The 24,386-nt window shown below is 44.5% G+C and overlaps 1 protein-coding gene across 1 annotated transcript in view; it reads right to left on the reverse strand.

Annotated features, from left to right (window-relative positions):
- The window catches only part of LOC147902213 (long-chain-fatty-acid--[acyl-carrier-protein] ligase AEE15, chloroplastic-like), a 183,611-nt gene that overhangs the window by 110,946 nt on the left and 48,279 nt on the right, over positions 1–24,386 (reverse strand). Inside the window, exons 4-8 of the mRNA XM_087374865.1 lie at positions 12,793–12,880; positions 12,254–12,468; positions 7,429–7,547; positions 7,095–7,244; positions 6,806–6,873 (exon numbers count right to left, since the gene is read on the reverse strand). Coding sequence (XP_087230991.1) covers positions 6,806–6,873; positions 7,095–7,244; positions 7,429–7,547; positions 12,254–12,468; positions 12,793–12,880 — 640 coding nt within the window. The remainder of the gene's footprint in view (positions 1–6,805; positions 6,874–7,094; positions 7,245–7,428; positions 7,548–12,253; positions 12,469–12,792; positions 12,881–24,386) is intronic.

Consider the following 24,386-nt stretch of genomic DNA (forward strand, 5'->3'; position numbering starts at 1 on the left):
CAAGGGGCACTCTTCATGGAGCTTCCCTTCGTGTTCTTGGTTCTCTGCCAACTTCACAGTTGTCTGCACGACCTCTTCCTTGGGATTGGGGCCCTAATTCATGAGTTCCCACCTGGTTACTTTCCAAGACTTGGATTTGTTGGGCTATATTATTCAAAGAAGTACGCAATTCATGGAGATTGGAGGTAGGATCAGGACCATGGGTAGCCATAATGGTAGAATGACTCAATGGGCAGCAGATAAGTAAAGACTCAATGAGAGAAAGCACAGAGTACAAGACCACTACCTAGGCTCTGATACCAATGTAAACTACTCAGTGCTTCCTAACAACTTGGAGATAGGGAGTTACAAACTTTTTATTCAGAATTTTATAAGGTGCTCATGGATGCAACTGGAAGAGATTGCATGAGAATGTGAGATCTTGCAAAGCTTGACGATTTGCTGAATATGAATAGCAATAAAGAGATATACACAATTGAAATTTGCAAAATTTGTTGATAGTACACGTGGGTTGAGGGGCTAGGACATCCCCCCCCCCCGCTTATCCGGGCTCACTTTATTTCTTGAAAAAGAGATACAAGACCACCTCCCAAACTTTGAACTCAATTGATGACTATGACCTAGATGAAAGACTTAGGAACATTGTAGAAAGAGAGAAACAGTAGAGAGAATGACTCCATGGCTGAGACTAGAATGGATTCAGCTCCTGGATATCCCAATCCCCAAGGAAGAAGCCTGCAACAATCACCACTTCCATCCAACATTAGTTGCAAGACTAGTTATCTAGAAAGAGAGCAATACCAACATGAAATGTGCTGCAAATGAGACAAACTTGAAATTATAGACTCCCCTCATGACTTGACTCCTTTGGAGATGGTCTTTGATGCTTTTGCGGCCCCCTTGGATGGGAAGAGTGAGAACAAGAGGCTGGAGTGAGAACAACTCAGAAAAGAGGCCTGTAGACTAGAGAGACAAAATCTGAAAGGAGTGATGCTTTTAGAAAGAGAGTGTCATGGCTGCTCCCAGGCTAGCAGATGGGAAAGAGATGCTGCTGCTGTCTCAAAAGTGCAGAGAAGAGGCTGATTTCTGCAGAGGGAAAGAGCCTATATTGTAGAGAGAGAATTTTTGCACAGTAGAAGAGAACGACTGGCAGAGGAGAGAGAAAGCCTGCAGCAAGAGAGAGAAGGGCCTGGAGAGGAGTTGGCTGGTCCCAATGGGTGGAGAAGGGACTGCTGCATCAAGGGAGAGGGGGAGAGAGGCTAAAACGAGTTTTTCTATCCAAGAATGGGAGGGGGAAGGCCCTCTTTTATAGACTGAGGCCCTCCCTCAGCCAAGGATAGAAGGAGGGACACTTGGCAGCAGATTTTGGTGGGCTGCATGGTGGCTGCAGTTCCTGCAGTGACAAGTGGTGCCATGGTCCATGCATGGCTCTCCACTTGTCCCCACAGGCTGCCATGTGTCCCATGTGCTGCCATGTGACTATGCCACATGTCAAGCCTGCCATGTCAGCATGTCACGTCAGCATGCCACGTCACCCAAAAACCCTAAAAATACAAAGTGGTCTGAATTCAATTCTGATTTCACTGTCGGGTACCTAACAGCTTGTACTATCGAATGACCTACTCTAAAGTCACAAAAGAGCCATAACTGAGCTGGCTCTTTGGCATGCTTCTAGGCTCACACCCAAAGCCTAGAGACATTCTCCCAAATGGTTGCTAGGTCGGTATACAATCTGTGCATTTGATTGGTCCCATAAATCGGGTACTTAGGTGGAGTGTGATTTCCAAGGTCCCTCCTAAAGGAGGTCATAACTCTGTGGGACACTAATGCCCGTAACCCCAACCAACGCGGTCCACCTTCAAATGCTAGACCTTACCCCCATGTACCTAACTTAGTAGTAAGAAAAACATTTTTATTCTTTTGCAAAACATATCAAATATAAATCTAAGAGAAAATTTACCAAGCAAGTGGATACGGTGTGAAGCCAGGTGACAGGCACACTATGAGTCACCGCCAATAAGCAGGTCGGTGCGGGTGTGTACACATTCAGTATATCAATCCGGGCCTCAACTACCCAAATACCCATCCAAATAGCTCAACTTGGGATGAGCTCATCCTGAGCAAAGACCTTTGAGACCACTTCTTGGGAGACCGAAATGCACACTCCGTCACTCTCCTATCAACTGCGTGGGACCAAACCTATGGGCCCCTCCCAGGGAGGAGATGGTGGCGACGTGCAATGTCCATTGCTAAGAACATATGCTCTTGGATCAGGAGAAAGTTAACTATCTGCCCCACCAATGCCCGCTGCAGCTCCTGACGAAGAATCAGATATTGCGGCTGGTTGGGCGCACGGTTGTGAAGCCCATGCACATTCCAGCTCACCATAGTCCAGCTTATGAGGATGGGGTGGAAGAGAACAAGGCCCACCTATGTGCGAGAGCCTACTCAAGGAAACCAGACCTATGTGACTTTGAAGGGGGTTTGGAGGGGAAGTAATTTGTGTCCATGCATCGTCATACCAGCAAAGTCGCCACTCGCTCAATCCCTACCTTCAATGCTCAGTACATCATGAAAGAATTGTATACTCCAAATAGATCGGCACACTTCTAGAGCGTCCAGTAATGACGTTGAGTGAATTCAACCTCAGGTGGAAGGCAAATCACTCCTATTGCTAGGCCAAATCCCGGCCTCACAAGGGAGAAGCCAAGCTGAAAGTGTGTTGAAGCACCATGGGCGAGCCACTAGATCCATCCCCTGCAGTCCCATCCACTCGTCCATCATCTGATATACATGATGCTCCATCATCGTGTCAAAGAGTGATAGAGTCCACTTCTCCACACCTCTGGAGGCAAACGGGAGGACCCTCACGGGTGGGTGCGAGCTAGCACATTAATACCTCCTTTTTGGGAATGCAAGATCAGGATAGTCAGTTCCAAATGCATTGGATACGAATCTGGGATTTCCAAATAATTCTACGATCCCAACCTCTAGAACTCTCTCGGCAAAAAGGAAGCCCAGCTCGCAGGCAATGACTTAGAGGCTCAGCAGATGCTTCCCCTTCCCTAAAGGCCTACGAGGAAGCTGTGTATTGCATACCGAAGCAGCTAACCTGTTGTCATGGAGAGGTGGGTTCAGCCTTGCCCTTGCTCAAGGGCGGGGGGTCAGAGCCGGATTCGAGAGGGACGTATGAGGAAGAGGCATCGTGCAAGCTTGCTACTACAGGGGGAGATGGGATAAGGAGGGGGGCGGGGGAGAGGGGTCCGGAGGGGCCAGCGGCGAGGCAAAGGAATGTCAGCCGATGTCAAAGTGTAGGGTTGCTACAGCTCAGGTTCTTGGGGCCTATAGGTCTACTCTAGTGTCGAGGAGGGGCGGATCTGAGAGGTAGAGGTCGTCGAGGCTCTAGAAGCCTCTCGAGTCTGCTCTGGGGTGAAACCTATGAACACAAAACCTTGCCTCTAGGAGGACTTGCTAGAGGGGCTGGAGCCAAAGGCCCACTCTCTAGAGCTCGTGGTCCACCTGACTGGGGGCCACCAACATGATCTCCCTAAGAGGGGGTGATTGCATGTGCATGCCTCTAGCCCACTTACTGGGTTTCTTCTTCCTAACCCTGGTCCACATTCCCTCAGACGATTCAAGCCATGGGGTCTGAGACTCCTGCTGCTATCGTTGCTACTACTGCAGTTGCTTGGGGGGCCGCTAGGTCATGTCCGCTCAAGTATCTCTCTATTGTTCCTATCTATCCTGAGAGGGGAAAGAGGCCCGTCTCAAGCCTCTCGTACAATTACAGGCTAAGTGCCCCATCTGTCTACATCTCAGACACTGGCCTGGTAGTCCAAAGACCTCCAGTATCTGATGAAGTATACCTCCCTCGAGCATCTCCAGAGAATCACCTCTGGAAGGGATTCTGGGATCTCTACAACCAATCAGAGACGAGGAACTCCATCATCTGCCACAACAAACGCTGTGCACTCCAAAGGACACTCTAGTACTTTGCTGAATGCCCGTCCGATAGAGGGAAGAAAGGCCTTGTATCCCTTGGGAGCCCCGGGAAGCGGAGCATCACAGGGAAGCGGGGAACGTGGTGAGTCGAGAGTCCATGTACTCCACCATAAAGCTATGGTACCAAGGGAGAATGTACATGAGATGAGGGCCCAGGAGAATAGGGCTCCGCTCCATGAGAGCCGGAGTGGTATCTTGGGAACTTAGCTGGAGGACACGCCACATTCGTGGATGGTGACCTCTTGGATGTGGTCTCCATCTAGTGCCAAGCTGGCCTAGATCCAGCAGTCTCTAATCCGTCTCCTTGAGGGAGTGAGGTTGACTATCCTACCCACAACTACCCTATCTTGTAGTTATTCCACTGCTTGCTATACCTGTTGCTTGTCAGTTGGCAAAACGAGCACTTTGACGGCTGGGGAAGTTAAGGATGTTGCCATGGAGCCCCTCTAGCCAGACCAAGGGTTGCCATGGCACCAAAGTCACAACCACCATAAATAAGCAAAAAACACTGCACCCCCAACTGGGAGAAGAGGGAAAAGAATGGCGGGAGAGAAGAACTGAAGGAAGAGAAGGGACAGCTCGAGGCCAGCCAAAACCAAAGAGTTCTCAGCCTACTAACTCTTTTTGAAAGGGCCTAAAAGCCCTCCAAACTTGGCAAAGAGAGAGGTCGTCCTTGGGAGAATAGCCCTGAAAAACCATCAAGCGATAGACTGGCAAGCCTGAAGAAAACTCAGAGGGTTATTGGTCCTGCCCTATGGAATGCATCACTCAGCTCAAAAGGCCCATAGCGAATTTTTGGTGGAGTGGTCTTGATGGTGGGGCAAATACTAGAGCTAGAGGGGCCTAGGAGAGTTTGATTCTACCACACAAGAAGGGGGGCTCAATATTATTAATCTAGATTTGCAATTCGGGGCCTTGCTTTGTAAGGATTTGGTCAAGGGGCTTTAGACAAGATAGAGTCTTGGAAAGATTTCTTCATTCCTTGCATACAGTCCTCTCTCCCTTCCCAACTGGGGATTCGATGGACAGCACTTGATGGATCTTTACCTCGGCACATTGTAGGGTTCCTTCCTCCCCTCTTTTGCTACCATCCCGAAAGCTTGGGACAGCTTCAAGATTAATCCAAAGAGAATTCTTCCTTCTCTGGAATAAATTGATAGGCAGCCCATCATGTTGAATGACAGCATACTTGGTGATCATGGCCGGCATCCCTCTTGGTACTATTGGTCACATGTAGTGTTCCGGGTGGGAGGGAGGAACAACTTCCTTTGTGGGTTCTTGGAAGGAATTAGAAAACCTTCTCTATGATTGTAAGTCTCAATTGGTAACTCACCTCAGAGGAAGTGAAAGAAGAATTGGGCAGATTAACGCAGCCCTACCCTAGGATTGGGTTTTCATAGACCAGGGTCATGTGGGGCAATGTTTCTTGACTTCAGGTTGGTACCCAGATGCAAACCCGGTTCACATTCCCAAGGGTTCATGAAGGTTTTTGGCTTTTTGGAGGTGTCCCCATAATGTATTTCTCAAGGATACCCTAGAGAGGGGGTGAGGCAAGGAACCGTGACAAGTTCCTCCCTTTCTTTTGCTACACAGTTGGCAATTCCAAGAGGTTTCAGCTTAGTCTTACGGGGTGGAAACCTACTAGAGCTCCTCATTGGAAGAATTTTCAGATTTTTGCATTATTGCAAAACCTTTTTGGAGAAGACTCTAGAAGTCCCTTAGGAATATAAAAATAACAGTGAACTTTTGGGATCATGTCTTACTTTCCCTCACTTCCTTTCAGCTGAGGAGTCCATTCAGCATTGTTTATGGAATCGCAGACATACGAGGTTGATCTAGAAGGGGATTGCTAGACACTTTCGTATTTTTGTGCCCTCCCTCTTCTTTATGACTTGGGGCTCCATGGCTTAACTCTCTCTTTCAAGCCTCCAATCTTTTATGAGAGGCATGACTCTTCTTGATCTCTTTAGTCATGCTTTCTGGATGATGCCATTCTCCTAACAGCCCTGCACATGCCTCGGTGGTACCTTTTGGGAGATCTTCGCGATGATTTCAGCATGGCATATTTGGAGATCCACATGCACAGAGACTCTTGATGGTTGCAAGGTCCACTCTTCTTACACATTGGCTAGTATTTGGATACACAGTTTAAAGGCCATTCAGATGAGCATGTAGGGGTCTTCCTAGGTGGCCTTTGTCAGGAAGACTATTTTCCTCAAGGAGTGGAGTATCTCCTCTTTTTGGTTAGAGTCCACCACCTCCTTTACTTATATCTCCATACAAATAGAAATTGTAAAGGATTGATGTCCCCCACCTCCTTTACTTACATCTCCGTAATGCTGCCACATGGTTGCTATTGCTTGCTTTGTTCTTGATAGGTCTTATGAAGACAGACATGCATGAACCATTCAAAGGGTTTTGCATAAAGACAAGATGCTCTACAGAAGGTATGATTAGCAGAAAGAATCTCTAGTACACAGTCTAATTGTACTGCTCAGCTACAACCTAGAAACTTACAAGTGCAATGACCTTCGCTAGCAATAGAAAGACATTAAGTTCGAGATTGCAGTAGTCAGAGTGATCTTTCTACTTCTTAGCATTTTTCTGTATTGAGTCTAGGATAAAATTCACTAGCTTGAAGATCACTCCAAACGTACATTGTAATCTTTAGCATTTCACATAGAAACTATTATTCCTTCAATCGAGCAGTTGGTATAGCTACATTTTTTTAATCTGATAGAAAATCCAGATTGATTATTGATGAAGTGAAAATCACATGATGGCAAATAACAACATGTCTCACCTGTAAAGAGTGCTGAAAACTAATGGAACTGAAACCATGTAGTGAGGCGGATATTTCTTGAGATCCTCCTGCATTGAGAACAGTCAAGCAAGTCTGTATTATAATCCTTGTGTTAAAGAGAGGCTCTTTGATATAGCACCAATTGACCTTTTTCAGACTCTGTCAAGGAAGCTCAAAATCTTCAGACTAGAGAGACAGAGAAAGCTGAAAACTTACGAAAGATAGAAATCTTCGTATAAATGAATGTCAAAAAGTGATCAGAGACTACCAAGGAAAAGAAGAGCTGTACCTTCAAGCTCTTGACATTTGTGTATACTTGCTCACTTCCACGTGCCAGAGAGAAGTATTCTACTGAGCGCTCATACACGTGCCATGGTGGCAACAGGCTGAGAAACCTATCTCCAGGATCTGGTTGAACAACTTCTTCTAAATATACAACCTGACTCAAATAGAATGCCAAAGCTCTAAATGATTGCAAAACCAATGGCAACGTGTTTTTGTCCCACAAATTTTGTTGTAGCATTTAGGAAAATGATCAATGTTGTCTTCAAAAGATGATAAAACTAGAAGAACAAATATTTGATAAATGAATGCCTGATCAAGGTCACTGCCCCACAAAATACCTGATGAAGGATGTTAGCATGAGTGAGCATGACACCTTTAGGATTTCCAGTGGTGCCACTAGTGTATACAATTGTAGCCACATCATGTGTTTCAATTCCTTTACATGATGTGTTCTGATCTGCATCTGGAACATTAAAAAGCACATCAGTATATCATTTTGTCTCCGGTCTACATTCTTTCCCTTTTTAGCATCTGGGTATTTTAATATATCAAGCATACCCTGACAGTCAATAATACAATCATATATTCATATCATGGTCTAAACTTCTCACACCTGCAAATTTTGGAATCACAAAAGTCCAGTATTTTACGATATGAATCACAAAAGCTGCTACTATTAAGAGAATAAAAGATGTATTGATGCCCACATTTTTTGGCAATACAGTAAGATAATTGTTTGTAGCTCAATAATGTTTCTTGTGCCAAGATGGAAAAGGTCATGAGAGTAGGCCTCGTGATGATGCCTTTAGTGTCTGACTTCTATGACAGTCCGTATAGGCCCTACAAGCCGTACCCTGCTCCACCACTCCACCCCTTCCATTTTGCCCTCCCCTATCACTCCTCCAGGCTCCCCCTTTAGTCCCCTTTGTTGCAAGCAGGTACCAGAAATTACCTTTTTCAGCTTCAATTCAGCCTTCTGTGTTGCATTGGTGATGGCAGCCAATCTTACCTCCCCCTCCTCACAGGCCATGAGAACATGTATGTTCTCCGAAGACGAGAAGACAAGAAGACAACCAATAGGAAGCAGGGAAGGGGATTTCCAACCAGAAGGAGCCGATAAGGGGAAGGTGAAGAGACCACATAATGTGCATATGTGCCTCTCCCTAGTGGGTAGGCGCTTTGCTTTGCCGCTCTCGATACGAAGTCTATGTGAAGAGACCTGAAACTGCCCGAGAGAGATCCTCAGTGAGTGGGGGGTAAGTAGATCTGTGTGTATCCTGGTGGGTCAATGAAACTCTTCTCTGTGATATGTAAGCAATGATCTTTGTAGAAGCTAAGCTTCACTCGGTCTCAACAAGGTCCGGAATGTGTGTAGCTGTAAGAGATCCTCACAGATAACCTGGTTGACCTCTTGTGATAGGAGGGGAGAAAACGAAGCGTCCATGCTGTACTGGATGCGAAGGAGTCTATCCATGTGGTCATGAGTGCTTCCCAGTGATCTGTAATCCAATGCCCATATGCATGAGACGTCATGTTTCCACACATAGCTGCTAGCATAATAGCCCATGGCTGTTTTTGTTGTAAAAATTCAGCAATCATAGTGCTCTTTCTTGCCAACATATGAAACTGAAGATTGAGAATATTCAGTCCGCCAAGAGTCTTAGGAGAACAAATAGACTGCATGGGAAGTAGTCGCAAAGCCTTTTTATGAGATTTGCTTTTCCAAAATATCTCCATAGCCTGAGACATATAGGAAGCCAAATGCTTAAAAGACCAGGGAAGAAGAGGCAGATAAAATTGCACATATGCCATAATGATAGACTGTACTATCCGAAGTCGAACATGTAGAGGCCAAGTGGACAAATGCCAGTATTCCAGCTTCTTGTTTATCTTTTGAAGCACCCATTTAAGCTGTTGTTGAGGGGTGATATTCCAGCCAATGGGATATCCTAAATGCCTCACAATAGTATGGGAAGAGATAATGTGGCCTGGCCAGAGAAGTGCATGCCAATCAGCTTCTTTCAATGCTAGAAGAATTGATTTCTGAAAGTTAATATGCAGTCCAGTAGCTATGCCAAAATCATTCAGAGTATGCATCAAATGAGAGAGATCATTTTGAGAAATCCTCGGCATGAAATATGAATCATCTGCATATGTCTGTGCAAGAAACGGTTGTGCCCCTGAAATTTGCAAGCCATGAAGCTGTCCTGTATCTGCAAGATGGTCCATATGCAGCAATAACGGATGAGTAGCAATGGCGTACAATAGCGAACTAAGAGGGCAACCCTGTCTCACTGAGAGGGTCCTAGTCCATGTTCTTGACAACCCACCACCAAGCAAACAATGCGCAGTGGCATGCGAATAGAGCCAGTAAATAATATGGACCAGCCGAGGGCCAAATCCCAATTTATGCATAGTCTGAGAAATAAAATCCCAATGGACAGTATCAAATGCTTTCGCAATGTCCACTTGCAGAATGAGAACATCTTGTTTGGAGTATTTGGCATACTCAATTGCAAGCAAAGCATTGGAGATATTGTCAGTAATCTGTCTTCTGGGAACAAACCCATACTGCCTGGGATGAAGTCCTGCGTGCAAGATAAATCGAATCCTGAGGACAACATTTTGGCAATGAGTTTGTAAGTGACTGGCATAAGAGATATGGGCCGCCAATCAGCCATTGTCTCACACAACCTTTTTTTGGGGATCAATTTGACAAGGCCATGTTTCCAAGGAGGAAGAGATTGTTCTACCCAAGCATGATAGATCATAAGAAGCAAAGTGTTCTTGAGATCACCCCAGAATGCACAAAAAAATTCAACAGTCAATCCATCCCAACCAGGAGAGCTGCCTTTACGTAAATGATTCAAAGCATCATCCAGTTTATTAAGCATAAAGGGCTGCTCCAATTCATGAGCCTGTTTCGGAGACAATATAGGCTGAACATGCATAAGAAATTGAGACCTAGCTGCATTCACTTGCATTGAATGATCAGGCTGAGGAGAAAAGAGATGCTGGAAATGACTAGAGCATTGCAATTCCAATTCTGATTTGGAGGTAGTCCACGTGCCATCATCTTGCTTGATCCTGCAAATATCCTCCTTTCGCCTATCCGCATGCAGGCTTTTGAAGAAGGCTTTGGAGGAGCAGCCCTTATCCAATAAGGGTTTCATGCGAGCTCGGATTCGCCACTTCTTTCATTTGCGAAGATCATTTTGATGGATGATATGAACCGCATAAGCACAAGAATCATGTTCAGTGGAGGTGAGCTGCCTATAAGAGCTGATTACATCCATTTGTTGCTTGTGAGATTGAGCCCATTTCAGCTTGAGCCTGAGGTCTCTCATGTAACTCCGTCCATAATCTTGAATAACAGCCTGCAAACGATGGACAAGACTGATCCAAGTGAAATCCATGTCCTCCTGAGCATGTGAGAGGAGGGGGCGGACAGCCACTCTCACCATGTTCTGAAATTGTTGATGAAGCAAATAAGCACTATTAACATGGAGTAGGCGACGACCAAAAAAAGGCATATCATCTGTCAAACGTGCTATAGATAATATCAAGCATACTGGAAAGTGATCAGATAGCAAAAGGGAATGATCAACCCATAGTGCACATGTGAAGCTAGCATACTGCTGAGCATGCAACAAATACCATCTGTCAAGTAGAGCCCAGTAATGAGTAAAGGCATTGTGACGGTATGTATAGCCCATATCTCTATCCCTTGTTGAGAGCCATAAATCTTCTGCATGCAAGAAAGAAAGCATATCCTCCCAATGTCGAAGCTCAGTGGGGATCATGTGAGAACGATGAGTGGTGTTGTCTTTAATGGCAGGCGAGTTGTTAAAGTCTCCACACAAAAAGGCATTAGACAGCCATGGATATTGTTTGAGGAGGAGGCCCACATTCGAGCTCTTGTCGCAGAAGTTTGAGAAGCATAGACAGATGCTATTTCATAAAGATCAGCATGATAGATGCATCTGATCACCATCCAGCGACCCTGGGGGTCATTGTAAGCAACCGTGGGCTGCATATCATGTTTGACCAGCATGCATACCCCCGAAAAGTGCATTGTACCAGCATAAAATATGTCATGACCAGCAAAGTGGCCTTGCTGGCTAGCCAAGAAGTGTTGGTTGTGTTCCTGCAAAGAAATTACATCGGGATGCATTCTATGTACATAGTGCCAAAAAAGTCTCCACTTATTGACATTACAAAGACCTTGAACATTGTATGTAATAGAAGACATGGAAGATATGTACAGCCGAACCAAAAAGCGTAGTAAAAGTAGAAGTTGTCACGCCTCAGCCATGTCAAATGTCCTATGGCATATATGGGGGGACATATGTGTAAATGTTTTATAGATGGGGTACATAGTTAGGAATATAGTTAACTATAGAAGGAACTAAGTCATAGTGTGAGTAGTCGATAATTAACCCTAAGTCATAGTTATACTCATAGTTATACCCTATGACTTAAGCCTCTCTTCTCAGGCTCTAGTACTTATACCCAGGCACTAGTACATAAAAAAATAAGGAAGACTATTCTATGTCCTACATATCCATGTCATTGTAAAATATCTACATAATATATGGTGGGACATATGTGTATGTATTTTATAGATGGGGTACATAGTTACGAATATAGTTAACTATAGAAGGGACCTAAGTCATAGTGCAAGTAGTCGATAGTTAACCCTAAGTAATAGTAATACTCATAGCTATACCCAATGACTTAAGTCATAGTTATAGCTAAGTAGTTACACCCTATTGAACCCACATTAGGGTTCAATATATATTATATTATGCTATTTTACTTTGTAAGAGAGTATGTACATTTGTATAGCCAACAGGCTGGTGTCTCTTCCCTCTCCACTGTGTGTCTACATGTATGTCAGCAGCCAGCTGAGTATTCCCTCGCTATGCTTCCAAGCTGCGCACTTCAACATGCAGCAAAGCGTGTCCAAACAAAAAGAACAGGAATACAACTGCAAGTATAATCCAATACAAGAAACTTCTGTGTAAATTTTCCAAAAAGAATGATAGAGGGTATATACATATTAATAATCTAGACTTAAGTTCAAGTCTATGAGCAAGGTAGTGAAACATGATAAACATGAGAACTAATGAACAAATGGGTAAGCAAGTTAATGAATCTCACCCAATTCATTCAAAGCGCAGAATGTATTATGAGCTTCACGACCAGCAGTCTGAAGTTCCTCAAATGTGTATATGGGAAAATTAGCTACAGAATCCTCTTTTGGCAGTGAGGACTTCTCACCCCAAAGAACTACCACAAATTTAAGCATCAGGGATGAATCCAGTGCTGGAATCAGCTTGTTGTAAAGGTTTACATCCTCGACAATGAGAGCGATGCTGTGATCAAAGATGCCAAGGGATCAGCTCAATTTCCTGTTGCATATGAAGAACACATGTATACAACGCATATGCCATGATTTCCAGTGCTCAAGCAATCCTTGAGCACAAACATGCATTAATTTTTTTCCAAAGTTCTATTGTATAAACAATATTGTCCATGCAAAGAATTCCTTTCGTCGCCTAATGAAATAACTGCATAGAAATCAGTTTACATCTTAAAAAGAAGTTAGACCCTTCAAATACAGCAGACATAGATGCACCATTTTAAACAACTCCACCTGCACAGTCTACTTAATTACTTATGAAAGACTTCATTCAGACCTGTCTGAATGGGAATATATAAACAAGAGTTCCTCAATAGATGATCTTGAGCCACGTACAACATTGACTGCTCCAGCAGCCATGATACCTGCATCCAAAAAAGGCAACCCCTAATTAGCATATTGCTGCTTCATCTACCTGTAAAATACAGCCACACGCTTTTTAAACTGCAGATCCTAAAGTGTTACATTGGATATGGAATTGAAGTTCCGATTCTTGATAGACACATACGACGAAATTCAAACTTTATTTGAACAAAATCTGACGGTTTTTAAATTGACAAATTTGAGATCATTTCCTTACATAGTATTTTTTTTGGCAAAAAAGAGACTTCTATTAAGTATTAAAGAAAACCGTTAGAGCAAGCTCCATACGGGAATACGGGATACACCATGCAATGCATGAAAAGTTCAAGAGCCAAAAAGAAAGGATTGGGGCTGATAGTGCCATCTCAATCCGGTAGCAACCTCCAAGAAAAAGGGAGAACCCCTCCAAACTCGAAGAAATACAGTCCTCCTAGAAGAGGCTGCCCGTGAAGGGCCCATATGGCTATCAAAGTGTGAACCGTGTCACTCCAAATACCAGTGAACACCTCTGATGGGTGTATCTGGGTGTCATCCAAGGCCTATGTGCATCTGGCTCTCCAAATGTGCCAAGAGGAAATGTTAGCCAAAATCTCCCAAGAGGTGTCCACTGAAACATGTGAAGCTCTGAAAGGAGTATGTGGTACATCCTGAAGAGAGCAGGGCTCTATCTCCTGTCGGCGGATCGAGAGTGCCCAAGAAGAAGGCTCACCTTCATAAAACACCTGGGGTCCAGTAAGGGATAACCATGCGACCAAGCCCCAAGTCATGAAGACAGGGGAAGTATGAAAAATGCTGAGTATCCGAGTAACTCCTTTCCAAACAATTCTCGCTTGATTGCAGTCCCAAAGGCAATGTCGCACTGACTCCTCTGCAGAATGACAACGAGGGCAAGTGGGATTAGCCCCAAATCGTGATCTCCATAGGTTCACTACAATCCCTTTATGAATAGAAAGCCAAAAGAAAAGAGTGATCTTTCTATTTCTGAGGGATTTCCAAAGCCTCCTCCAGAAATTCCTACACAAATCTGCGGTGATGAAGAAGCTATCCCAATGGGGGGCTCTGGAGGGAATCCAACCTCTACTGCTCAGCTGAAATCTCCTGGCATTACTGAAATGAAAGAAGGGAATCCCCCTCTCTCGGTGCCCATGATCTATCCACTCCCACTCTCCTGGGTCCCACTGCAAGCACCTGATAGGTGCACCTCCATATAACCACAACCTCTAGGATCCCAGAGCCAAGACCAGAGGGTCGGGGTCTAAGTACCACTGTAAGCCCACTCCGTGGTCCACAAAACCAGCAATCCTGATAGGCTGAAAGGCAACCTCTAGAAGAATATCATCCGTGGATCTAGAGAGTATACCTCCATCCCCAACGTCAAAGACCAAAGCATCTTCCCTGAAATCTCGAAGAGCGATCACCTGTAGAGGAACTACTGTCCTCGAAAAAGCTCCCATCCAAGTGGTGGAAGTAATAGGCACCTCAATTGTCCATTCCAATTTCCACTGGGATGGCTGCATCTATCTGCTGAATCCTTACATAGTATTGAAACTTTAAACATTCAATTCTTGGTATCGCAATAACACTAAAAACATTTTCTTTCATACACCCATAAAAATTGTCCATGCAAATGGTTTTTATGCCATTTATAGTAAGAAGTAGTTTATTCCATTTAAAAGAGATTAAACCAAAGGTGGGAGAGTGAGAACTCTATCCTTGACCTTTTATTATGAATACACAACCATGGGGGTGGTCTATAATTCCATGTCATCCCAATTGGAGTAACATGAAAAAACAATAGACACATACAATGATATGGTGGTACAGGATAGATTAGGACTTAGTCTATTTTGGTGTGTAGTACTTGGGTACTATATATACCAAGTACTTGTATCTTATTTTTATTGAGTATTCTATTCGAGTTTCTGTGTGACCACTTCTTGTTCACTCGTGTTCACAACCTTTCTCCATTTGCTCATTCATGTGGTATCAGAACCACACTCACTAGCTCCTGGTTCTTGTATTTCGCCCCGTCGCCAAGCAAGTTCTCCGACGTTAGTGTTTTGCTCATGTCTCCTCAGCCTGCTCATGGACTTCATAATGTTGGGGTAAAGGCACATTGCCACCCCTTTATTAAAGATAAGACATCACAACTGTCTTAAGACAGTCATAGGATAAAACCTAATCCTAATAAAACTAATGAGTTTGTGGTGTGGCTCATCACTTCACACCCGCACACTTGTGTCTTCTCTCTCTCACACTCTCTCCCTCTTACTCTTCTTCCCCCTTTAGGCCCTTCAACTGGTATCAGAGCCACTTCTCCCTCTACCCTTGCCTACCCACACCCCTCGACCTCTACCTAGCCTCTGCAAGGGCCAACGGGCCAGCAGGCGCAGGTCAGTAGGTGACAGCGCCGTACGGACGTACGTCGTCCGTACATACGTACGGACGGGCGTCGCAGATCTGCAGGCAGCGAAGGCATCGCAGCGCGGGCGCAGGCACAGATCAGGGCGCGGGCGCAGGCACAGATCAGGGCACGGGCTACAGCAGTAGCTGCTAGCTGCTATCTTGCGCAGGGGCAGTCAGTGCACAGCACTAGGCCGCGCAAAGGCCAAAGCGCGCAGCGCGCGCTCAGGTACGGACATCCGTACCTGCTGTACGGACTCCGTACAGGAGCCGTACATCCTTATGGATCTACACTCCGCAGGTACAGGGAGCTGCATCAGGGAGACCGTCGATTTTTTTTTTTTTTTCCTTCTCTCTTCTGGGATTCTGCACACGTGCGCAGGTACATCAAGTACAGCAGGCAGAATTTTTTTTGGGAAGAAAAAGAAGGAGAAAGAGCTCTCTGCTCTTGATTCAGGATCATCTTTCAGTTCACAAAACTGTGTTTTCTTGAAAGTACAGCAAGTGCCTTCATTTACCTCGTGCTTGAGGTGAAGAGAACCACATTGTGTGGTTGATTGCACAGTTGTCTGTTTTCGTGAAGGAAATGCCTTGATTTTGCAGAGGACTTTTATGCTTTTACTGGGCTTGAATCTCAGTTTTTGGGTGAGCAGATCATAGGGCTTTTGCCTCGCAGTTGATGCTTTGTATGCCTTGAGGTAGTGTGGTGCCACAGAGCACACATTTGCCTCGATTTCCGCAGTATCGAGGTGACATTTTCTTGCAGGTCACATTTCTTGTGCAACACTCAGAGAACCTCAGTTGAGCCACGCTTGGCCAGGGCGCATCGAGTTTACTCGGTCCCTAACTGTCCATCATTGACAGTGCTCAAAAGGTTCATCATTGAGTGTTTGTACGTTGGGATCTGTGTATGTCATTTCTACACAGGACAGTATATGCATTACACTGTTGGTTGATTTTGTCAGAGAGATTTTCACATTGCATGCTACCTAAGTGTTGAGGTGTTCTTCACTTGGTTCAGGTGTCAGATCAAGGGGCTTTTGCCCAGATTTTGTTTAATAGCACTTGGGTTACCGACAGAGATCTTCAGATGCATTTTATCCCCTTGGCAGAAGGGTGATTGCTTGGGATTTATCCCATTTTCTGTTGCAGGTTTTGTGACAGGCTGAAGTGTCATTTTTCTTTGGGTGTTTGCCAAGTGGTTTATGCATATTAACTCAGTGCAATACCTCATCTGAGGTGGGAGAAGTGATCAGTACAGCCAGTACAGCAGTGTTTACAGCAGTGTTTGTGCTTTGTCAGCTGATTATGCACTGTTACGCACTTGTTGAGCAGCTGCAGCAGTCTGAAATTACTGTTTTTATGCCTATTTGAGCACGGTACAGTGTTTCAAAAGGTACAGTAACTGGGAGAATTTTCTGTTTTGCTGCAGTTTTCCTGACAGTAAAAAACAGCACTATTGTGAGTGCTCCTGGCTCTTGATAGAGCAGGTTTTTTCTGAGAAATCAGAATTTTTTATTCAGTCTTTTTTACTTCCAGGGAATCAGATACTTTCCTTATCTGATATGGCATCAGGGGGAAGTGAATCTTCAATTCTGAACATAAAGAAACTGGAAGGAGCACACAATTATGCATTATGGGCAGTACAGTGTTTGAATGTACTTCTGTTAAAGAAGATTTCTAAGCCCATAAGGGTGAAGGGTGTCAAGCCATCTGACATGGCAGCCGATGACTCGGAAGAGCTTGATTTGTCCGCAAGGGCAGCTATCATGCTCACTATTTCTGACACTCTTGTGTTCAATGTTCAGGCTGAAAAGACCTCTTATGGTCTATGGCAAAGGCTAGAAGAATTGTATGCCCAAAAGAGCTCAGCCAGTAAGGTTTATTGGTTGAAGAAGCTGGTTGATCTTCGCATGAAGGAAGGTACAGCTATGACCTCACACTTGAGTGAGTTCAATGCCATCTTTACACAGCTGATTGCACAGGGATTGAACCTTGATGAGGAGTTCAAGGCTACTTTCTTGCTGTGTACCCTCCCTGAGAGTTGGGACACTTTCAAGACCACCCTGTCAAATTCGAATGTCACTCTTATGTATGCTGATGTAGAGAGCTCTCTCCTTATGGAGGAGATGAGCAGGAAGAATAATGCGAGCAGCAAGTCTTCAAATGCCTTGCAGGTACAGGATAGAGGCAGGACTCAGCAGAAGGGGAGATCTGCTAGTAAGTCCAAATCCCGCAGTCAGTCCCGTGGCAAAAAGGATATTGAATGCTTTTATTGTGGCAAGAAGGGACATGTGAAGTCTAAGTGCTTCAAGTTCATACGGGATCAGAAAGCCAAGAAGGCTGAAACAAAGGATGCAGGCAATGGAAGCAAAGGCAAAGGCAAGGCCAAGGCAGATGACTTGGATGCAGTGAATGTTGCAGCAGAGGACAGTGACAGTGACATACATGATGTTTTATGCTCTTCTGCTGTAATAGCACATGCTTTGGTTATTGATGGCCATGACATGCACACCTGGCTCTTGGACTCAGGTGCTTCTTTTCATGTTACTCCTCATAGGGAGTGGTTTACTTCCTACACAGGTACTTATGGAGTTGTTCATCTTGGGAACAACTATGCATGTCAGATTGCAGGGTTTGGCAGTATACAGATAGTATTCCCTGGTGGACGCATATTTATGCTTGATGGTGTTCGCCATGTGCCGCAAATCAAGAAAAATCTGATTAGCACTGGCTTATTGGATGACAGTGGTTACCACACCACATTTGTGGATTCCAAATGGGTGATTACTGATGGCCAGGCTGTAGTGACTGAGGGTTTTAAGAGTGATACCTTGTACCCTCTTTATGTTTCCAGTGTGGGTAATCATGTTGTTGCCATAACCGAGCTGCCAAAGGTTTCATTGTGGCATAGCCGGTTGGGACACATGTCTGTTAAAGGAATGCAAGAACTGTCACGTTTGGGTTATCTGCTGTCTCTTTCTTTTTCAGATTTGCCTACTTGTGATCATTGCATATTTGGCAAGCATTCTGTGACTCCTCATAAGGGGAGAACTCCCCAGTGTGCACTAGATCAAGCGGTGCTCTATTCTGATTTGTGTGAGATGCCACAGTTATCACTAGGGGGTGCAAAATATTTTATTACTTTCATTGATGATGCCACACGCAAAGTGTGGGTCTATTTCTTGAAGCATAAGGGCGATGCCTTAGATGCTTTCAAGAAGTTTGTCGCTCAGGTTGAGAATCGGACAGGTCGTAGGCTGAAATGCCTCAGATCCGATAATGGGGGTGAGTATGTGTCACATGCCTTTGTGCAGTTTTGCCAAGCTAAGGGCATCAAACAGGAACTCACAGCCCCTCATAATGCATCTCAAAATGGTGCAAGTGAGCGGATGAATCGAACTATTCAGGAGAAGGTTCGATGTATGTTGTCTTATGCTGCATTACCCCATGGCTTTTGGGCAGAAGCCGTGCAAACAGCAGTTCACATTATTAACAGGTCGCCAAACAAGGCTTTGGAGTTGAAAGTGCCAGAGGAGGTGTGGTCTGGCAAGCCACCTTCATATAAGCACTTACGTGTATTTGGCTGCGAGTGCTTTGCTCATGTACGGAAAGAACTGCGCACCAAACTGGAGCCAAAGTCTATTAGATGCATCTTTATGGGTTATGGTGACGAAGGTGAAATGGGGTACAGGTTATGGGATCCCGTTAAACGGAAGATTATACGCAGCAATGATGTCATCTTTAAAGAGGATAGTGTACACAAGGAACCCGTGCAACCTGTGGAATATAGGAGGGTTATTTATGATGATATTGGACAGCAAAGAATGCCCATTTATATGCAGCAGCAGGCTGCTGCAGATAACCCTGTTCAAGAGGGTATACAGGCTGAAAATCAGCCAGATAATTTTGCCAATGATGCACCACTGGATATGCCAGCAGATGGGGCTGTAGAACAGCCAGATATGGTGGTACAGCCACCCGTCATGCATGAAGAACAGGCTGGACGGCAGCCTAATCCGGAACATTTTGTTAGGAGGAGCACCCGTGTACAACGGCCTCCTGCTAGGTTTGTTCCAGGAGCCAATAATGTGGCTGATTTTATCATGCTGACAGATTGTGGTGAGCCTTCCAGCTTCAAGGAAGCTATGGGAAGAACAGAGACAAAGAAGTGGGAAAAAGCCATGCAGTCAGAAATGGACTCCCTACTTCAAAATGATACATGGGACTTCGTGCAGCTACCTGCAGGCAGAAAGGTTTTGCCATGCAAGTGGGTTTACAAAGTCAAAGTGGATTCAAATGCTTTACCGAGGTATAAGGCCAGATTGGTTGCCAAGGGATTTAAGCAGGAGAAGGGCATTGACTTTGATGAGATCTTTTCCCCTATAGTCAAGATGACTACTTTGAGAGCAGTGTTAGCTCTTGTTGCTCATGACGACATGGATTTATGTCAGATGGATGTGAAGATAGCCTTTCTTCACGGAGATCTCCATGATGAGATCTATATGAGTCAACCGGAGGGATATGCTGTTAAAGGGCTGTTAAAGGGAAAGAGCAGCTTGTGTGTAAGCTCAAGAGGAGCTTGTATGGACTCAAGCAGGCGCCAAGAGAATGGTACAAGAAGTTTGATGCCTTCATGCAGTCCCAAGGGTATCATAGGTGTGAGACCGATCATTGCTTGTACACCAAACAGGCAAAGGATGGCAGTTTGATGCTACTCATTCTATATGTGGATGACATGCTTATTGCCAGTAAATCTCAGCATGAGATTAGTGCTTTGAAGAAGTCTTTTGACATGAAAGACTTGGGTGATGCAAATCATATTCTTGGCATGCGGATTACTCGTGACAGGTCCAAGGGACTTTTGTTTCTGTCACAAAAAGAGTACATTGACAAAGTACTGCAGCGCTTTAAAATGGAGGGGGGGAAGTCTATTAGTACCCCGTTGCCTCCACATTTAAAACTCAGCAGTAAGGACAGCCCCAGATCAGATGACGATAAGGCTGAAATGGCCAAGGTTCCGTATGCATCTGCAGTTGGATCTTTGATGTATGCCATGGTTGCCACTCGTCCGGATATTGCTTTTGCGGTGGGAGTCATCAGCAGGTATATGGCAAATCCAGGCAAGCAGCATTGGGAAGCAGTGAAAGGTGTCTTGAGGTATCTCAAAGGTACCAAAGACTTGTGCATATGTTATGGTAGGCAGGATGCATTGGTGCATGGTTTTACAGATTCAGACTATGCAGGGAATGCAGATAACCGGAAGTCTACTACCGGTTATATTTTCACATTTGTAGGAGGTGCTATATCATGGGTGTCTCGGTTGCAGAAATGCATTGCACTGTCAACTACTGAAGCTGAATATGTTGCAGCCACTGAGGCTTGCAAGGAAGCAATATGGCTTACTCGGCTGGTGGGAGACTTGGGCATTACAGGAGATATGCCAGTCTTGCATTGTGATAGTCAGAGTGCTATCATGTTGGCAAAGAATCCGGTCTTTCATCAGAAGACCAAGCACATAGATGTGAAATATCATTTCATCAGGGAGGTACTCGAAGACAAGCGACTTGAGCTTGTGAAGGTGCATACTGATGATAATCCTGCAGATTTGCTCACTAAGAGCTTGCCTACTGAGCGGTTTGCACATTGCCGCCACATCATGGGATTAGGATGAGACCATTCTTATTTTATGGTCTTGTATACAGTAACTGTATATTGCTGTAATTTTTATTCTTTTCTCCCCTTTAGGCACATTGGCCTTTAGGTGGGAGGTTGTTGGGGTAAAGGCACATTGCCACCCCTTTATTAAAGATAAGACATCTATGACTGTCTTAAGACAGTCATAGGATAAAACCTAATCCTAATAAAACTAATGAGTTTGTGGTGTGGCTCATCACTTCACACCCGCACACTTGTGTCTTCTCTCTCTCACACTCTCTCCCTCTTACTCTTCTTCCCCCTTTAGGCCCTTCACATAACACCTTCGTGGGAGCACTTTCGTGGGCTCTTTGAGTCGCAGCTCATGCTCCACTCGCTCCGGTGCACTCTCTGGCCCATGCACTTTGCTCCGGTTCGTGCATTCTGTTCCACTCTTTTTGTGTATTGCTCCAGCCCGTGCACTTTTCTGGCATACAGGTTTCTTTGGCGTACAACTTTTTTTGGGCATACAACTTTTCTTTGGCGTACAGCTTTTCTTTGATGTACAATTTTTCTTTGGCGTACAATTTTTCTTTGGCTTCTGGCGTACAGGTGCATTTGGGGAATTTTTGGTGAGCCCACAAGCACACATTTGCACTTAAGGTGCATTGGGTTGAATTGATTGCATAGCAATCAGTTCTATTTTGCAGTGGTTGTACAGATCAATCAAAGGCACTTCCTGTTCAGTTGCATTCTTCTTTGCACGCGCATTTGCAGTAAGTGTTATTTTTGCAGTCAGGATGTCTCAAATGACAGCTTTGGTTTATGATGACCGAGGGTGATAAGTTGGAAGGACCTAACTATGCATTGTGGTCATTCATGCTCAAGAATATTCTAGAATATATGGGACATTATGAGTGGTCGTTCTAGCTCATCTTCTCCCACCACTGCCACTTCTACTACTTCTTTTGCCACTCTTGCTACTGAGGAGCAGAAGAAGTTTGATCCTAGAAATGCCCAGGCTTTGTTCCTTGATTTCCTTATCAGTGAAGAGGCACGTTATGATGGCCATTAAGTCATGCAAAGATGCAAAGGATGCGTGGGACAAGTTGGCAAACATGTATCATGTCAAGAATAAGGCAAGGGTCATTGCATTGACCAATAAACTTGAGGAGCAGAAGATGCAAGAAGGTCAACCATCACAAAGCACATTACCAAGATCACTGAACTCAGAGATCAGCTTGCAAGTATGATGAGGAAATAGAGGACAAGAAATGGGTCTCTATCCCTCTCAATAGCTTGGCTCCCTCCTATGACACATTTGTTACGTCTTTGACTATAATGCTCGGGGCGGCCCCTCTCTCATTTGATCATCTAGTTGGGTTGTTGTTGCAGGAAGAGGAGAGGACCTCCAATTTTGCCTATTCCTCCCATCAAGGTGAGCAAGCTCTTGCCACCGATGGAAAGGGCACATTTCAGAAAAGGGGAGGTCATTTTCAGAAAAAGACCAGCCATACATATCAGCCCAAGCATGAGGGGAATGCAAGTACAAATGGAAGTTCAGGTCCTAAAGTGAAGAAGGGAAGATGCAATTATTGCAAACATCCCGGTCACTTAGATGCACGAGAAGCACAAGGGAGAGATCCAAGAGAAGCTCAAAGGATAAGTAAAGAGCTCCTTAGATACATAGATGTCTACTCGACTACAGAAGGAAGCTAAAGAGTAAGCTGATAGACTATGCAACTCAAGAATGCTCAGGATTGAAGGTTTTCCAAACAATTGGTTCATAGAAGAATACTCTTATGAAGAGACTCGTGAGAAAATAAAAAAAGCTTTACCAGGAGTTGAATGGGAAGACCTAGAGTTTAATATTGGAAAGTAGGAGCACATGTAATCCTTACCTTTGAGTCAAAAGATGAAAGAACTCAGGTTGTCAGACAATCGAATAAGCTGAAAGGATTAAGCGTGTGGATGGCAAAGGAACTTACAAAAGATCAGACGAAGACCTCAGAGCTTGCAAAGGTAAAGGTGGCCAAAAAAGAAGGAAAATGGGCTGACCTCCATTAGACCAATCGCCAATACTAGACATTGACTCTTCTAAAATGTGTTATGACCAGGATGATCCATTTGTATTCCCAAAGCATTACCAAGAAGTCCTCTTTCACAAAGACACGGATGCAACTCACTAATGAGATCAGAATCGCCATCCCCAACTCACTAGTGAGATTGGGGTCACTATCCCCAACACTAACCACCCTAGTTACCTTACAGAGATGAATGTAGATGCCTAACAATTCATTTGGAGATTCAGGTCACCAACTCAGGTCATTTACTTGGAGATCGTGATCTCCAAATTGGCTGTCCTATCGAGTCAGATGTCACCAATCCAATGGGAGCTAGACTTGGAAATTCTTGTCCTAACATGACTACAAGCTCACCAGGTCCATCCTGAATTTTAGACCCCAAAAATAATCAATAACATACTTGCAATAGCTGCTCTACTCAACCATAGTAATGCAACACTTATGAGTTGCATAATTTGAGCGAACACACATGATTGTATTACAGTCCATCGTAAGGGGACCATCAGACATCAAGAACAACAGCAATTCACATGTTTGAAGAAACCAGGAACAACCGAAAAGACTAATGCAAACTAAGATAAACACATAGGAGGGTTTGTAGCTGCCACAGAGATTCGAGGGAAATGAAGGACCCTTAAAGCACTCTCTCCAAAAGGGCTCTCTTCAGCCCAAAAAGCTCTCTTCTACACTGTGGCTTTGCACCTCATGTAGCGATTCCTCTCTGGAATTAAGAAAGCTTCTCCAAGACTGGATCAGAAAGCTCTTCGCCACATTCTGCCAAGTAGGCAAGGATCCAAATTTTTGAAGGACCCAGGTGCACCTAGCAATAAGATTTGCCAAGTAGGCAAGGTATCCAAATTTGTTAAGAGCTTAGGTGCACCTACTAATAGGATACTATACTTTGATCGAATCAGAATTTGTCTAATCAAGTATGGGTAACCTTGGCTCGTCATACCATGGTCAACAATTTCCCTCGATGAGAAATTAGGGGCGGGCCACAGAGAAGAGATAGAAAAAGAATAGGGGATTTTGATCCCACTCCTCACTCCACCGATTTCAATGCCAGTGCTCCCATTACTGGTTCCTTCCTACTTTTTGTAGAAAACGGCATGCAAGTTGTCAAGAACCAATTGCTGTAGAGAGGTCCATTGGAATCCCTGATTTAAGGCATGAATCAGTGGACTAACAAGTAAGACAAAGGCTTCCTTTTTTCATAGTTTATCATTTAGAAATATCATTTTGGTTCCTTTCTTCATCACGATTGGTAGGAGGTTAAAAGTTTTGATGGTCAGCGAGCATTTGTATTGGGAGGGAGTGGACCTATGTACCCTGGTCAGCTTGGCTGTCCACTTCTCATTCTATTTCGATCTGGCACGTGCATCCA

This window comes from Dipteris shenzhenensis, chromosome 5 (genome assembly GCF_047967505.1).
Source record: "Dipteris shenzhenensis isolate YYH24624 ecotype China chromosome 5, Dip_SZ_1.0, whole genome shotgun sequence".
Classification (NCBI taxonomy): domain Eukaryota; kingdom Viridiplantae; phylum Streptophyta; class Polypodiopsida; order Gleicheniales; family Dipteridaceae; genus Dipteris; species Dipteris shenzhenensis.